The sequence below is a fragment of the Esox lucius genome, chromosome 9 (assembly GCF_011004845.1).
Source record: "Esox lucius isolate fEsoLuc1 chromosome 9, fEsoLuc1.pri, whole genome shotgun sequence".
Lineage (NCBI taxonomy): Eukaryota > Metazoa > Chordata > Actinopteri > Esociformes > Esocidae > Esox > Esox lucius.
The window spans coordinates 23,661,075-23,678,702 of NC_047577.1; the positions used below are offsets into that span (position 1 = coordinate 23,661,075).

Here is a 17,628-nt window from a genome sequence, read left to right on the forward strand (position 1 = left end):
ACAATTTTGTATGTATATATATATTTTCACTTTCTATCAGATCGGGCACAGTGTTGGTTTTGGTTAGACTCACGTTCCAAGTCAACACATCCATCCCCACTGCGGAAGAAGTCCTTGGGGCTGTTAAAAACCACCTTTCCAATCAGCTCCTCCCACAAACCTACTTCGACAATGCAACTTATATCAGTGAGTTGAACAAATGAGCCTTATAACTCATTACTTCTTGAATGTGTCTTTCGCTACACACTTCAGTGTTGAAACACCTATATTGTAGCACTGAATTGTTTTTGCAGCTAATGCTCCATAACCTTTTTGTTTACAGCACTTGCAAACACCTCATTTGCCATTGAACTTGCATTCCAAATTACCAATGTAACCTTGGTGGAGACAATGAGCCCAAATGGTGCACTTACCTTCACCAGTGAGACTTACAACCAGATACAGGATTCAATTGACAGCCTAGTAAGTTACTATCATATTATTAGGAAAGTTTCACTGTAATCTGTAATTGCATGCTATAAAAACACTAAGCACAAATTTGAATTCTATAAACATCCATGTCATGATATTAAGTGAGAACTTGATGTAATGTCTCCTTTTAGCTCTATAAAATTGTCAGTAAACCAGAGGGAAAACAATTTGACCTTCCCAACGCCACGTTCACGTGAGTACATTCCAACAATCGTATGATCAAAAAGGTTCTAAATGGGCTTTAGATTGCCTAGCAGTTAGAGCATCTCACCACTTACCAGAATATTGTTCTGTTGAAAGCCCTACAACATATTATTGAAATCCCTTTCAATAAGCTTTTTAAATATCCCCTTTCATTGTTACCTCAAGGAACAAAATGAACAGGACACTGGTCATGCTAGTATCACTGTGGTTGGTTTATAGACCTTACGTATCTGCTGAATGGCCATTGACAGAGATAGGTTCTTCCAATAAACCTTTCCAAGACCTTTTGGGGTTCATTTCCAAATTGCCACCTCCAAATTGTTATGATGACTATGATGAAGAGGATCCTTCTTCTTATTAGTAGTATTATTCACACTTAGTTCAGCAAAGATCTAAAAGATATTTTGTTTCCAATTCAAAAGGTTTACTTGAGCAGTTAGATTCCTCCATTAATCACTGCTGTATAAAGAGGTTCCTCGCATGGCACCTCCTTTAATGAATTTATTAGGTGCATTTGTCATTGCCGAAAGCCCTCAAATTTTTCGAGAACCATTTTTGAGTCTACAACTCTACACCCTCCGAAAACCACACTGCTTTCTCAACTGCAATCTTAGAATTCATGGAGATCATGAAAGCAAAGCTTTCTTTACGGCTAGAAAATATACAAGGACCACGTTCCATAAGTTCCAGTTTGTGGATCAGTACTAATATATTCCTTTAAATATCTACAATAAATAAATTGAAGGAGAATTTAAATGACCATGTCTGGTTTATAAAAATCAACAGTACAATTTTAACATTCTAACCCATTCTTTCTTAATAGTGTTGTCAGCAATCAAATCAATGCAGGTGTGGTGTATGCATACAACAGCGCTGACATCAACCTTCCTAGTGCCTTTTTAGAGGATGTTCTACAAGTGTCAGGTATGCTGATTTTGATGTCATTTTTGGGGTTTTGCTGTGTTTTTTGATGACACTGAGCCTTTAAAGCACATGTATTAACAGACTGACAGTGCCAGACTTTGGGCAAATGTGCATTCATCAATCTTGGAAGTAAACCATCTGGCTCAAAAGACCAACATATCAACTTGTACAATGCTCAGTCTTGAAAACAATGTCAAATGCAGGGCTGTCCAAATAATTGGAGTTATTCAAACGTCTTTCTTTTATTATACTCTATAATCCAATATTCCCAACACCTACAGAAGGCCCTGCATCACACCTTCATAAGAATGGCTTTTACTTTTCATTCTAGGTCTGGTGATGAGCACCACTGCCCCAACAACCACAGCTGCTGCCACAACAGCCACATCTACAGCGATGTCTACAACCAAGTACGCAGAAACATTTCAAATCATTTGTTGTTGCTGCTTTATGCAAACCCAAACTTCTATAAGCATCACAAATCCTCCATATGCAATCCATAAACAGCCATGTTTTAATCCTGTCATGCCAATGCCTCACTAAATAATTTGAACAAATTGTGGGCATGTGTAAATATGCATTGTGAATGAAAACGTTTCTAATTGAATTGACACATTTTTCAATGACAAGACGTGTCTATGTGCTTGTGCCATTAACAATTTTGTATGTATATATATATTTTCACTTTCTATCAGATCGGGCACAGTGTTGGTTTTGGTTAGACTCACGTTCCAAGTCAACACATCCATCCCCACTGCGGAAGAAGTCCTTGGGGCTGTTAAAAACCACCTTTCCAATCAGCTCCTCCCACAAACCTACTTCGACAATGCAACTTATATCAGTGAGTTGAACAAATGAGCCTTATAACTCATTACTTCTTGAATGTGTCTTTCGCTACACACTTCAGTGTTGAAACACCTATATTGTAGCACTGAATTGTTTTTGCAGCTAATGCTCCATAACCTTTTTGTTTACAGCACTTGCAAACACCTCATTTGCCATTGAACTTGCATTCCAAATTACCAATGTAACCTTGGTGGAGACAATGAGCCCAAATGGTGCACTTACCTTCACCAGTGAGACTTACAACCAGATACAGGATTCAATTGACAGCCTAGTAAGTTACTATCATATTATTAGGAAAGTTTCACTGTAATCTGTAATTGCATGCTATAAAAACACTAAGCACAAATTTGAATTCTATAAACATCCATGTCATGATATTAAGTGAGAACTTGATGTAATGTCTCCTTTTAGCTCTATAAAATTGTCAGTAAACCAGAGGGAAAACAATTTGACCTTCCCAACGCCACGTTCACGTGAGTACATTCCAACAATCGTATGATCAAAAAGGTTCTAAATGGGCTTTAGATTGCCTAGCAGTTAGAGCATCTCACCACTTACCAGAATATTGTTCTGTTGAAAGCCCTACAACATATTATTGAAATCCCTTTCAATAAGCTTTTTAAATATCCCCTTTCATTGTTACCTCAAGGAACAAAATGAACAGGACACTGGTCATGCTAGTATCACTGTGGTTGGTTTATAGACCTTACGTATCTGCTGAATGGCCATTGACAGAGATAGGTTCTTCCAATAAACCTTTCCAAGACCTTTTGGGGTTCATTTCCAAATTGCCACCTCCAAATTGTTATGATGACTATGATGAAGAGGATCCTTCTTCTTATTAGTAGTATTATTCACACTTAGTTCAGCAAAGATCTAAAAGATATTTTGTTTCCAATTCAAAAGGTTTACTTGAGCAGTTAGATTCCTCCATTAATCACTGCTGTATAAAGAGGTTCCTCGCATGGCACCTCCTTTAATGAATTTATTAGGTGCATTTGTCATTGCCGAAAGCCCTCAAATTTTTCGAGAACCATTTTTGAGTCTACAACTCTACACCCTCCGAAAACCACACTGCTTTCTCAACTGCAATCTTAGAATTCATGGAGATCATGAAAGCAAAGCTTTCTTTACGGCTAGAAAATATACAAGGACCACGTTCCATAAGTTCCAGTTTGTGGATCAGTACTAATATATTCCTTTAAATATCTACAATAAATAAATTGAAGGAGAATTTAAATGACCATGTCTGGTTTATAAAAATCAACAGTACAATTTTAACATTCTAACCCATTCTTTCTTAATAGTGTTGTCAGCAATCAAATCAATGCAGGTGTGGTGTATGCATACAACAGCGCTGACATCAACCTTCCTAGTGCCTTTTTAGAGGATGTTCTACAAGTGTCAGGTATGCTGATTTTGATGTCATTTTTGGGGTTTTGCTGTGTTTTTTGATGACACTGAGCCTTTAAAGCACATGTATTAACAGACTGACAGTGCCAGACTTTGGGCAAATGTGCATTCATCAATCTTGGAAGTAAACCATCTGGCTCAAAAGACCAACATATCAACTTGTACAATGCTCAGTCTTGAAAACAATGTCAAATGCAGGGCTGTCCAAATAATTGGAGTTATTCAAACGTCTTTCTTTTATTATACTCTATAATCCAATATTCCCAACACCTACAGAAGGCCCTGCATCACACCTTCATAAGAATGGCTTTTACTTTTCATTCTAGGTCTGGTGATGAGCACCACTGCCCCAACAACCACAGCTGCTGCCACAACAGCCACATCTACAGCGATGTCTACAACCAAGTACGCAGAAACATTTCAAATCATTTGTTGTTGCTGCTTTATGCAAACCCAAACTTCTATAAGCATCACAAATCCTCCATATGCAATCCATAAACAGCCATGTTTTAATCCTGTCATGCCAATGCCTCACTAAATAATTTGAACAAATTGTGGGCATGTGTAAATATGCATTGTGAATGAAAACGTTTCTAATTGAATTGACACATTTTTCAATGACAAGACGTGTCTATGTGCTTGTGCCATTAACAATTTTGTATGTATATATATATTTTCACTTTCTATCAGATCGGGCACAGTGTTGGTTTTGGTTAGACTCACGTTCCAAGTCAACACATCCATCCCCACTGCGGAAGAAGTCCTTGGGGCTGTTAAAAACCACCTTTCCAATCAGCTCCTCCCACAAACCTACTTCGACAATGCAACTTATATCAGTGAGTTGAACAAATGAGCCTTATAACTCATTACTTCTTGAATGTGTCTTTCGCTACACACTTCAGTGTTGAAACACCTATATTGTAGCACTGAATTGTTTTTGCAGCTAATGCTCCATAACCTTTTTGTTTACAGCACTTGCAAACAACTCATTTGCCATTGAACTTGCATTCCAAATTACCAATGTAACCTTGGAGGAGACAATGAGCCCAAATGGTGCACTTACCTTCACCAGTGAGACTTACAACCAGATACAGGATTCAATTGACAGCCTAGTAAGTTACTATCATATTATTAGGAAAGTTTCACTGTAATCTGTAATTGCATGCTATAAAAACACTAAGCACAAATTTGAATTCTATAAACATCCATGTCATGATATTAAGTGAGAACTTGATGTAATGTCTCCTTTTAGCTCTATAAAATTGTCAGTAAACCAGAGGGAAAACAATTTGACCTTCCCAACGCCACGTTCACGTGAGTACATTCCAACAATCGTATGATCAAAAAGGTTCTAAATGGGCTTTAGATTGCCTAGCAGTTAGAGCATCTCACCACTTACCAGAATATTGTTCTGTTGAAAGCCCTACAACATATTATTGAAATCCCTTTCAATAAGCTTTTTAAATATCCCCTTTCATTGTTACCTCAAGGAACAAAATGAACAGGACACTGGTCATGCTAGTATCACTGTGGTTGGTTTATAGACCTTACGTATCTGCTGAATGGCCATTGACAGAGATAGGTTCTTCCAATAAACCTTTCCAAGACCTTTTGGGGTTCATTTCCAAATTGCCACCTCCAAATTGTTATGATGACTATGATGAAGAGGATCCTTCTTCTTATTAGTAGTATTATTCACACTTAGTTCAGCAAAGATCTAAAAGATATTTTGTTTCCAATTCAAAAGGTTTACTTGAGCAGTTAGATTCCTCCATTAATCACTGCTGTATAAAGAGGTTCCTCGCATGGCACCTCCTTTAATGAATTTATTAGGTGCATTTGTCATTGCCGAAAGCCCTCAAATTTTTCGAGAACCATTTTTGAGTCTACAACTCTACACCCTCCGAAAACCACACTGCTTTCTCAACTGCAATCTTAGAATTCATGGAGATCATGAAAGGAAAGCTTTCTTTACGGCTAGAAAATATACAAGGACCACGTTCCATAAGTTCCAGTTTGTGGATCAGTACTAATATATTCCTTTAAATATCTACAATAAATAAATTGAAGGAGAATTTAAATGACCATGTCTGGTTTATAAAAATCAACAGTACAATTTTAACATTCTAACCCATTCTTTCTTAATAGTGTTGTCAGCAATCAAATCAATGCAGGTGTGGTGTATACATACAACAGCGCTGACATCAACCTTCCTAGTGCCTTTTTAGAGGATGTTCTACAAGTGTCAGGTATGCTGAATTCATGCTCATTTGATTTGATTGCAAATTTTTATATCATTCAGTCTTAACACTGCATGTACATACTGTGTCACTTAGCATGACATTTGACTAGTAATTATTTCTGTATTGGAGTGAGGAGGCTATATTCCAAACTTCTTATTTTTTACAGTCAAAAAATTAAACTGTTTGTCCCAATACTTATGGAGGAAATTTCATCACAACTTTGTTACAATGACTTTACATTTCCTTCTAGGTATCATGACAAGCACCACTGCCCCAACAGCTACAACTGTTTCCACAACAACCACAGCTTCTGCCTTCACAACCAATTCTACAGCTTCAGTGATGCCTATAACTACGTAAGCATGTTTATTTAATATTAGTTGTTGCAGATATAAACAGTGCAACTTTCAAAGGCCTTATAAAACATAAAATTACAACCCAGTTTCCAATAACAGTGTGAAATGCAAATAACAACAGAATGCAATGACATTAAAAATATTTATCCTTATATTTCATTGAAAATTGTCTAAAACAACATATGTTGAAACTGAGAAATGTTTTTGTTTTTGAACAAATTTGATGCCAGCAACATATTTCAAAATAGTTGGGACAGGGGCCTGTTTACCACTGTGTTGCATCACCTCTTTCATTAACAGTACTCTGTAAGCGTTTGGGAACAGAGGAGTCCAATTCCTATAGTTTTTAAAGTGAAATGTTTTCCCATTTTTGCCTCATATAGGATTTCTGCTGCTCAACATTTTATCGTCTCCTTCGTCATATTTTTTATTTCATAATGCTCCAAATGTTGTCATTGGGTGACAGGTCTAGACTGCAGGCAGGCCAGTTTAAGAGCCAGACTCTTTTACTACAGAGCCATGCTGTTCTTATACATACAGAATGTGGTTTGGCATTGTCTTGCTGAAATACTTAAGGCCTTCCCTGAGAAAGACGTTGTCTGGATGGCAGCATATGCTGCTCCAAAACCTGTATATATTTTTGAGCATTAATGGTGCTTTTACAGATGTGCAAAGGCACCTAGGCCATGTACACAAATGCAATCCCATACCATCACCAATGCTGGCTTTTGAACTGTGCGCTGATGACATGCCAGATGGTCCCTCTCCACTTTATTCCAGCATTCCCAAAAATTATTTCAAATCTTCATTTGTCAGACCACAGGACAGTTTTCCACTTCACCTCAGTCCATCTTAAATAAGCTTGGGCCCAGAGAAGGTGGCGGCGTTCTGGATCTTTTTAGTTCTAACTTGCATTTGTGGATGAAGCAATGTACTGATTTCACAGACAATGGTTTTGGGAAGTGTTCCTGAGCCCATGCAATGATTTCCACTACAGAAAGGTGTCTGTTTTTAATGCATTGCTGCCATCCAATGTTGGAATTTGGCCTCGTCCCCTGCAGAGATTTCTCCTCATTCTCAATTTCATGTTGAGAAAACAATTCAAAAATTGTGGCACTATTTCCCTGTGTAGTCGCTCAGAGTGGTGAACTCCTCCTCACTTTTGACAAACCCATCTTCTCTGGAATGATATAGACAGTTACATAACTATCTATACATATTTCACAGTGCTTGAGCAAAAACTAATCCATGAGGCATATCCCAGAAGACTTGAAGCCGTAATCGCTGCAAAAAGCGCTTCTAGAAAGTACTGAATTAGGGGTCTTAATACTTATGTGTATGAGATATTATATATTTTTTCATTTCAATATACTTGCACAAAGTTCTAAAATGTGTTATCACAATGTATTTTGATAGCAAAAATACATTAAGAAAATGATAAATTAACTCTATAAATTAACGTAGCCAGGTCAGCCAGGAAACAATTTGTTTTACAGTGTGATTCTGATTTTTTATGTGTAAAATGACATGAGTTGTCCAATTAAATGCATATCTCATGACCCCAGAAATCTGAGGTTTAGGTCTCACATCCACCTGTTTCACTTTCCTTTGGTATGTTTTTTTTTTTTAGCAATGAATTTGGAATTTTGTTATGTATTTTCACTTTCTCTCAGATCGGGCACTGTGGTGGTTTTTGTGAGACTGCTGTTCCAGCTCAACACACCTGTCCCCAATAAGGATGTTATCATTGGGATCATCAACAAGCAATTATTTAATCAAATCAGGACTGTCACTCTAGCCACCTTAAAGAATGCAACTTATATCCGTGAGTAAAACAACTTAAACAACTTCCTAATATGCATTTTCCTAAATGTTTCAGCATTTCAGTACTACTCAAATGATAGCACTGAATTGTCTGCTAAAAATGTGACTGTTTCTTGTGCTCACAGAACTTACAAATACTTCATTTGCCATTGACCTTGGTTACCAAATAACCAGTGTAACCATGGTGGCGACACTAAGTCAAAATGATACAATTACTTTCACCAATGACACCTACAACCAGATACAAGTTTCAGTTGACAATCTAGTAAGTAAAATGTTTACAGTTTTACATCAATCTGAAAACATGGACAGTAAATGCTAAATAAATGTAAGTAACTTCTGTAATTGTCCATTTAATCAGAGTACTTGATGTTATCTCTCCGTCTAGCTCCATAATATTGTCAGTCAACCGGAGGGTAAATTGTTTACCTTTCCCAATGCCAGCTTCACGTGAGTACAATACAAAAAATAGAGGTTAAAAGTGTAATCTTTGAATTGTGATATAATTTACTATTGCAGATAATACTCTATATGTTTTACAATTAGCCCTTAAAAGAGAGAAACCTGCACACTGATCTTGTTAGTTTAACTGTTGTTTATCAGTTTCTGAATCAGCTGAAAGATTTTTGTTAGAGCTTGGTTCCTAAATTCCTCTCCATTTTTATTATTAATAGTAGTATTAAAAGTAGTGGTATTAAAAGTTAGTAGTAATTAAACTAACAAGAACAATATATAAAACATCATGTTGAAACGTGAACCATCTTCCCATTGTAGGTTCTCTTCAAGAAACTGTAGCTATTTTTCACTGTCCACTTTCCCTTTAATACTGACAAATTCTCTAGTCCCTCCTGCATGAGCCTGTGCTCATTTTCCCCATTGAAATTCATAGTATTCGGTGTGTTACTGTACCGGCGTCATCTTTTTGACCAATAATATTCCATGGCTTGTCTATTTTGACCAATCATAGTTCATAGTGCATTCTAGAGCGGGACCCAAACATGGCATCGTATGAGGCAAAGCGAATGCGATCATTTTTGTTTTCATGGAAACATCAGTTTCCGTGGGTCAAAAACAATAACGGCAAGAGACACGTAGTGCCGTACATGTCGTGCAAATCCGATAAGGCAGGGACATTTTAAAAGGGAACGAACAACTACCGAAAACATGCTCTTAAGTCCCTGCAGCATGTGTATTGAGGCTAAACAGGCTGCTGACAACCTTGCGGCTACACCAATGGATGTTTTCCTGCTCCGAATTAATGAGGTGGCGCAGAGCCAAACTGAAAAACAAATTATGACCGGCCTGCCATGTTGTGAAGTAGGTGAAACTATTCATGAACTACGTCCATGACATACAATTAGGTCCGGATATATTTGGACATGGACATCACCAAATGAATGGACATCACCAAACGTTGGGTTTCCTCCTTTGTGATGCTTTGCCAGGCCTTAAATGCAGCTGTCTTCAGTTCTTTTTTGTTTGAGGATCTTTCTGCCTTAAGTTTTATCTTCAGCATGTGAAATGCACGCTGGATCAGGTTGAGATCAAGTGATTGACTCGGCCATTGCAGAATATTCCACTTCTTAAACTTAAAAAACTCCTGGGTTGCTTTCGCAGTATGTTTTGGGTCATTGTCCATCTGTAAAGTGAATCTGAGCAGACAATATATCCATATACACTTCAGAAGTCATCTAGCTGCTTCTGTCTTCTGTCAAATCATCAATAAACACTAGTGACCCAGTGCCATTGGAAGCCATGCATGCCCATACCATCACACTACCATCCACTGTGTTTTACAGATGATGTGGTATGCTTTGGATCATGATCTGTTCCCAGCCTTCTCCATACTTTTTTCTTGGTACTGGTTGATTTTAGTTTCATCTGTCCTGAGAAAGCTTTTCCAGATCAGGGCTGACTTTTTTTTTTATGTTTTTTGGCAAAGTCTAATCTGGCCTTTCTGTTCTTGAGGCTTATGAATGGTTTACATCTTGTGGTGAATCCTCTGTATTTGCTCATGTCAAGTCTTCTTTTTATGGTATACTTGAAAAATGATATCCTGGAGAGTGTTCTTCACAACATCTTCTCTGGATGTTGTGAAGTGGTTTTTCTTTACCATGGAAAGGATCGTTCATCCACCACTACGAACTTTCACCACTTTTGTCTTCCATGGATGTCCAGGCCTTTTTGTGTTGCAGAGCTCAACAGTGCATTCTTTTTTTCTCCGAATGTCCCAAACTGTTGATGTGGCCACTCCTAATGATGCTGCAATGTCTCTGATGGATTTTTTTTGCAGCCTAAAGATGACCTGATTCAATTGCATTGAGAGCTCCTTTGACCACATGTTATGGGTTCCATGCAACAGATTCCAAATGTGAATGCCACACTTGGAATCAACTCCAGACCTTTTACCTCCGACAAAGAAATAATGAAGGAATAGCCCACACCTGTCCATGAAACAGCTTTTGAATTAATTGTCCAATTACTTTTGGTACCTTGAAAAAGAGGGGGCTACATATTAAAGATACAGTAAACAGTCAAAATATAGCAATTATTGTGTATTGCAATATTTCTTTTAAATATTTTTATTATCAAGCTTTTATGAAAGAAAGAAATTCAAAATTTCTGTCAATTTATAATAACATCAAATTGATCAGAAAAACCGTGTAGACATTGTAAATGCTATTGTAGTTGGAAAAACATCTTATTTTTAGTGGGATATCTGCATAGGCTTATAAATGCCCATTATCAGCAACCATGAATCCTGTGTTCCAATGGCACATTGTGTTTACTATTCCAAGTTTATCCTTTTAAAAGGCTAATTGATCATTAAAGACAACCCTTTTGCAATCATGTTAGCTCTGCAACATTTTAACTCCAACCTATTTTTACCTTTACAGTGTGGTTGGCAATCAAATTAGGGCAGATGTGATGTATGTATACAACGAGGCAGACAACAACCTTCCTAGTGCCTTTTTACAGGACATTTTAACAGTTTCAGGTACGTTGTCATTTGTTAAGATAGTTATATTTCTTATGACTGTGAGATGTAAATCTTCAAGTAACATTAGTCTTACATGGCCAGGTTTATTCCCTAGCTCAAGAGACAAATATAACAACTGGTGCAATTCTCAATATTGAAAACAATATTCTTATTTTTTACAGTCAAAAAATTAAACTGTTTGTCCCAATACTTATGGAGGACATTTTTTCACAACTTTGTTACAATGACTTTACATTTCCTTCTAGGTATCATGACAAGCACCACTGCCCCAACAACTACAGCTGTTTCCACAACAACCCCCATTTCTGCCTTCACAACCAATTCTACAGCTTCAGTGATGCCTATAACTACGTAAGCATGTTTATATAATATTAGTTGTTGCAGGAAACCTGAGTGGTAATTGTTCAGCAACGTATTAGATGATGCAGGATCGCTCCTATCACATGTCAGATTGTATCCCTACCTATTTAATCATCAGGTTATGCTTGTACTTGCATGCATGTGTTCGCCCACCCACCACTCCTTCCCCCACCTGTTCGGTTCGGTGTTCCTTGTGTGGGGGATTGGTATTGTGTACCTTGCTCATTGCCATGGGAATTGCATTAATGAAATCAAGGTTATGTTATTGTTGGTATTATCGTATACATGACCATGTGATGGCAGTGAGTTACCCTAGAGGAGCAGAACCTAATTCCAAGACTTGCATGTACAGGGCTGTGCATACATTCTCCAAAAATAAATTTTTGGTAAAAACACACCAAAATGCGGAGGAAGTGATGGAGTCTGAATACTTTCCTTTATAATTACCAAATGCTTTTTCAAAAATCTATTCAACATTGTGTGAAATACAATTCATTGCAAACGTTTTTTAACTACTGTAGCATCAATCTTCTCAAACCAAGCCACTTTGATTGTATTAGTGGTATTATTTGTTCATCCTTACAAAATGTACTTAAACTCTAAAATGTTAATATGCATTTGTTCTGAATGTTTTGATAAAAATGAAATTAACAAGCCTAAACTCTAACCCTAAAACAATTTGTTTCACAGTGTGATTTTGAATGTGTAAAATGACATGAGTTGTCCAATTAAATGCATATCTCATGACCCCAGATATATAAGGATTAAGTCCCACATCCGCCTGTCTCACTTTCCCTTGGTCTAGTTTTTCTACTCTGTCAATATCTGAAATATATGAAATTGGAATTTTGCTTTGTATTTTCACTTTCTCTCAGATCGGGCACTGTGGTGGTTTTTGTGAGACTGCTGTTCCAGCTCAACACACCTGTCCCCAATAAGGATGTTATCATTGGGATCATCAACAAGCAATTATTTAATCAAATCAGGACTGTCCCTCTAGCCACCTTAAAGAATGCAACTTATATCCGTGAGTGAAACAACTTAAACAACTTCCTAAATATGCATTTTCCTAAATGTTTCAGCATTTCAGTACTACTCAAATGATAGCACTGAATTGTCTGCTAAAAATGTGACTGTTTCTTGTGCTCACAGAACTTACAAATACTTCATTTGCCATTGACCTTGGTTACCAAATAACCAGTGTAACCATGGTGGCGACACTAAGTCAAAATGATACAATTACTTTCACCAATGACACCTACAACCAGATACAAGTTTCAGTTGACAATCTAGTAAGTAAAATGTTTACAGTTTTACATCAATCTGAAAACTTGGACAGTAAATGCTAAATAAATGTAAGTAACTTCTGTAATTGTCCATTTAATCAGAGTACTTGATGTTATCTCTCCGTCTAGCTCCATAATATTGTCAGTCAACCGGAGGGTAAATTGTTTACCTTTCCCAATGCCAGCTTCACGTGAGTACAATACAAAAAATAGAGGTTAAAAGTGTAATCTTTAATTTTGATATAATTTACAATTGCAGATAACCCTCTATATGTTTTTAAATGAACCCTAAAAAAAGAGAGAAACCTACACACTGCTCTTGTTAGTTTAACTGTTGTTTATTAATTTCTGAATCAGCTGAAAGGTTTTTCTTAGAGCTTTTATTGCTGGGCCGCGTAAGTGGAGCCAGCCAGGAAGAGCGAATGTCTCTTACTTAATTACTTACGTACTTACTGACTTACTTACTGACTGACTGACGGACTGACTGACTGATTACGCCTTGTTAAATTTCACAATTTAGGCTCTGTACGCCACCACAATGGATTTGAAATGAAAACACCACAATTAAACAACCAAGATGCAATTGAAGTGCATTTATTCAATGGGTTGAACAAAAATATCATATGAAACGTTTAGGAATTGCCAGCATTGTCATACACAGTCCCCTTATTTCAGGGGCTCAAATTTAATTGGACAAATTAACACAATCATGAATAAAATGCTCACTTTTAATACAATCAATCCCTTGGACATCATCACTGGGTTTCCTCTGCGATGCTTTGCCAGACATTTACTGCAGCTGTCTTCAGTTGTTGTTTGTTCGTGTGTTTTTCTGGCTGATGTTTTGTCTTCAGCAAGGGAAATGCATGCTCAATCGGGTTGAGATCAGGTGATTGACTCTGCCATTGCAGAATATTCAATTTCTTTGCCTTAAAAAACTGATTTCACAGTATGTTTTGGGTCATTGTCCATCAGTAAGGTGAAGTGCAGTCCAAACAACTTAGCTGAAACTGGCTCAATCTGAGCAGACAATGTATCCATTTACACTTCAGAATTCAACCACTTCAGAATTCACCCTTCCTCCAATTTGGATGTGAATAAAGCTGAGAGAGTGCACTTTAAGCCCATATTCATTATTTAACCGTAACTTGAATAGGTTTTGGTAAACAGATTAATTTATATTGCGTTTTCGGTTATATTATTATCAAGCTTTTATATGTAACATCAAATGCAATTATGTTCATGAAAAGATGATAATGATATTTATAATATTTTGATAACTATTTATTAAAAATAAATCACATACGTTTCATCATATTTACAGCAATTGCCTGTATCAGCTTATGTTTCACATCACATGCAAAACTGTGATATAAATCAATATTCTGATGATTGGATATTTACATACAATACTGTAAAATACAATTATATTATTTTATTTTTGCTGGCCCGTGTAATTGGAGCTGGCCTAGAAGAGGGAATGTCTGACTGACTGACTTACCTTGTTAAAGGCCCTCTAAAAATCAGTCTGGGCTAGTGGATTTCAAAATAACTGGAATAGGGCCAGTGAGGAAAAAATCTAGCATTGGACCCTGCCTTCAAAAGTTTGAGGTAACTTAGAAATGTCTTTGTTTTAGAAAGAAAATCAAATTTTCTGTCCATTAAAATAACATCCAATTGATCAGAAAAACTTTGTAGACATTGTAAATGCTGTACTTTACTGTTGTACCTTAATTTTAGTATGATATCTACATAGGTGTATATATGCCCATTACCAGCAACCATCAGTCCTGTGTTCCACAATCCAAGTTAATCATTTTAAAGGCTAACTGTTCATTAGAAAACACGTTTGCGATCATGTTAGCACTGCTGAAAACTGTTGTGGTGATTAAAAAAGCAATAAAACTGTCTTTCTATAGAATAGTTAAGTATTTGGAGCATCAGCAATTATGGGTTTGATTACAGGCTCAAAATGGCCAGAAACAAATAACTTTCTTTCTGAAACTTGTCAGTCTATTCTTGTTCTAAGAAATGAAGGCTATTTCTTCATGTGAGAAATTGCTAAGAAACTGAAGATCTCTTACAACGCTGGGTACTACTCCCTTCACAAATCAGTGCAAACTGTCTCTAACCAGAATAGAAAGAGGAGTGGGAGGCCCCATTGCACAACTGAGCAAGAGGACAAATGCATTAGTGTCTAGTTTGAGAAACGGATGCCTCACAGGTCCTCAACATGCAGCTTCATTAAATTGTCTCAACATCAACAATGAAGAGGTGACTCTGGGATACTGGCCTTCTAGACAGAGTTGCAAAGAAAAAGCCATATCTCAGACTGGCCAATATTAAGAAAAGATTAAGATGGGCAAAAGAACCCAGGCACTAGACAGAGGAAGGAATCTCCTTAGAGAGCCAGCATCCCAGAGTCACCTCATCACTAGCTTTGCTGACATAAACAAACATCCTAAATATTGATAATTGATGCACAAAACACCATAGCTACAATTTCACAACTATGAATTGCTTATGAAAGAACTTGAACAGAAGTTCCTGCAAAACCCCCAAAATCTACAAACGCAACAGTTTAACTTCAACCCGTTTTTTTCTTTACAGTGTGGTTGGCAATCAAATTAGGGCAGATGTGATGTATGTATACAACGAGGCAGACAACAACCTTCCTAGTGCCTTTTTACAGGACATTTTAACAGTTTCAGGTATGTTGTCATTTGTTAAGATAGTTATATTTTTTATGACTGTGAGATGTAAATCTTCCAGTAACATTAGTCTTACATAGCCAGGTATATTCCCTAGCTCAAGAGACAAATATAACAACTTGTGCAATTCTCAATATTGAAAACACATTAATATATCTGAAGTTTATGATAATGGAAATGCTCCATTCAAAACCTTTGTATCTATTTTAGGTTTGCTGACAACCACCGCTGCCCCAACAACTACAACCAGCACTACACCACTTCCTACCCTTTTACTGACCACTTTTTTCAGTACCACAAGTGGCAGAGGTTTTCCTGGCTGGGCTCTGGCCATTATCATTCCTTGTGGCATTGCTATCATTCTTATTCCCCTATGGATCCTGCTAGCAGTAAGTATAGGCTTTTGTTTACTTTTGAAGTATACACTTATATTCTTAGCAAAATCAATGCAAAATCTAAGCAAATATTTAAATGTAAAAGAGAATGATAATCTTTGTTTTGCAGTGCATGCTATGTGGCTGTTGTGCTGCCATTAGGAGACGCTGGCACAGACGCAGATCTTACCATGTACAGTACACCACCAGAAACGGACTTTTCTGAGAGGACAACAGTCACAAAAGAATAGCCATTCATCTTTCTTTTCATCATCACATGAATTATTGTTTCACTTAAAAGATAAAGCACTGACTGGCTTACATCATCTAGATAGGGTATATTTATGTATTTATTTAGTAATTTCTGTGTTCCAGCTGTCCTGTCCACTGATTCAAATTATAGTCTATATTTTAATAAATATAGTTGGGGGAAAAAATAAGAATTAATGCATTTTATTTAAAATATTATTAATTAATTGTATTTACAGTTCTACAATACAGCTATTTCTTTATCAGTTTGATGAACATAATACGTAATAAGTAAAATCGGTAAAAGTCAGTAGAGAGGTAAACAGATGCTAAACTCTACAACATTAACAGTAGGTTTGGGCATGTATGATACATATATTCCTTTAACTTTTTATTCTGCATTATTCATGATTGATTCAGTATTATCTATAATTATGGTGTCATCCATATTCATATAGAAGTGTTCAGAAATGTATTCTATTTGTATTTAAAATAAAAAATACTTTTCGTTAACCTGGCTTCCTGCATACACTGTATGAAGTTACTGTTGGCCTCACTGATTAATTAGCTGGGTCCACAGATGCCAAATATCAATTACGTGAAGATTTATAATTAATTACTGTAGTGGTGTTTTGTTTAAAGCCTTCGGTGTCACAAAAACCTTTAGGGCACAAAGGCCACATGCTAGGGCACAAATACGGTGGCCCACGGGTGCACAACACGACATCAGCAATGCAAACAAACTTGGTATGTACAGTGGGGAGAACAAGTATTTGATACACTGCCGATTTTGCAGGTTTTCCTACTTACAAAGCATGTAGAGGTCTGTAAATTTTATCATAGGTACTCTTCAACTGTGAGAGATAAAAATTTGCAGACATGTTGCCATGACAGGCCCGAAGGGCCTCGGCCATTACTATACCTATACACCCCATGGTGGCGCTGTAGCACAGTCAAATGTTGAAGGTTTGAGCATGCATATCTCATGAACTGAAGGTTGTAGAATCATGCAGCCAAGTTCCATACATGCCCCTTCTCATGCTGACCAAATAAGTCCCTGGGGTCTTTCAAATACGCCCCTTGGATTTTCCTCCATTTTGAATTTGGTGAAAAACTTCTTTTGGGGCGCTATAAACATCACAGATGTTTCTCACGATTTTGCCGTTAACAAAAACACACTTAAACAACATCTCCTCCGAAATTGCTGAACAGATTTGTTTGACAATCAGTGTAAAGGACCACTGGACCATTGTCTTTAAAATGTATATAAGAAAAGTTGATCTCTCAAACAATATGGCCTCCATTTTAACTTTTATGAAAAACACGTTAACGACATCTCCTCGGAAACTGCCGAACGGATTTGCAC

The 17,628-nt window shown here is 36.9% G+C and overlaps 1 protein-coding gene across 1 annotated transcript in view; it reads left to right on the plus strand.

Annotated features, from left to right (window-relative positions):
• Positions 1-16,780, plus strand: part of LOC114839770 (mucin-3A-like) — a 30,585-nt gene extending 13,805 nt beyond the window's left edge. The window contains exons 27-52 of the mRNA XM_034293981.1: positions 41-186; positions 323-462; positions 603-664; positions 1,499-1,599; positions 1,931-2,009; positions 2,295-2,440; positions 2,577-2,716; positions 2,857-2,918; positions 3,753-3,853; positions 4,185-4,263; positions 4,549-4,694; positions 4,831-4,970; positions 5,111-5,172; positions 6,007-6,107; positions 6,352-6,457; positions 8,131-8,282; positions 8,407-8,546; positions 8,670-8,731; positions 11,179-11,279; positions 11,528-11,633; positions 12,518-12,669; positions 12,795-12,934; positions 13,058-13,119; positions 15,539-15,639; positions 15,850-16,028; positions 16,144-16,780. Coding sequence (XP_034149872.1) covers positions 41-186; positions 323-462; positions 603-664; positions 1,499-1,599; positions 1,931-2,009; positions 2,295-2,440; positions 2,577-2,716; positions 2,857-2,918; positions 3,753-3,853; positions 4,185-4,263; positions 4,549-4,694; positions 4,831-4,970; positions 5,111-5,172; positions 6,007-6,107; positions 6,352-6,457; positions 8,131-8,282; positions 8,407-8,546; positions 8,670-8,731; positions 11,179-11,279; positions 11,528-11,633; positions 12,518-12,669; positions 12,795-12,934; positions 13,058-13,119; positions 15,539-15,639; positions 15,850-16,028; positions 16,144-16,239 — 2,902 coding nt within the window. The 3' untranslated portion in view covers positions 16,240-16,780. The remainder of the gene's footprint in view (positions 1-40; positions 187-322; positions 463-602; positions 665-1,498; positions 1,600-1,930; positions 2,010-2,294; positions 2,441-2,576; positions 2,717-2,856; positions 2,919-3,752; positions 3,854-4,184; positions 4,264-4,548; positions 4,695-4,830; positions 4,971-5,110; positions 5,173-6,006; positions 6,108-6,351; positions 6,458-8,130; positions 8,283-8,406; positions 8,547-8,669; positions 8,732-11,178; positions 11,280-11,527; positions 11,634-12,517; positions 12,670-12,794; positions 12,935-13,057; positions 13,120-15,538; positions 15,640-15,849; positions 16,029-16,143) is intronic.
• Positions 16,781-17,628: the final 848 nt, after the last annotated feature.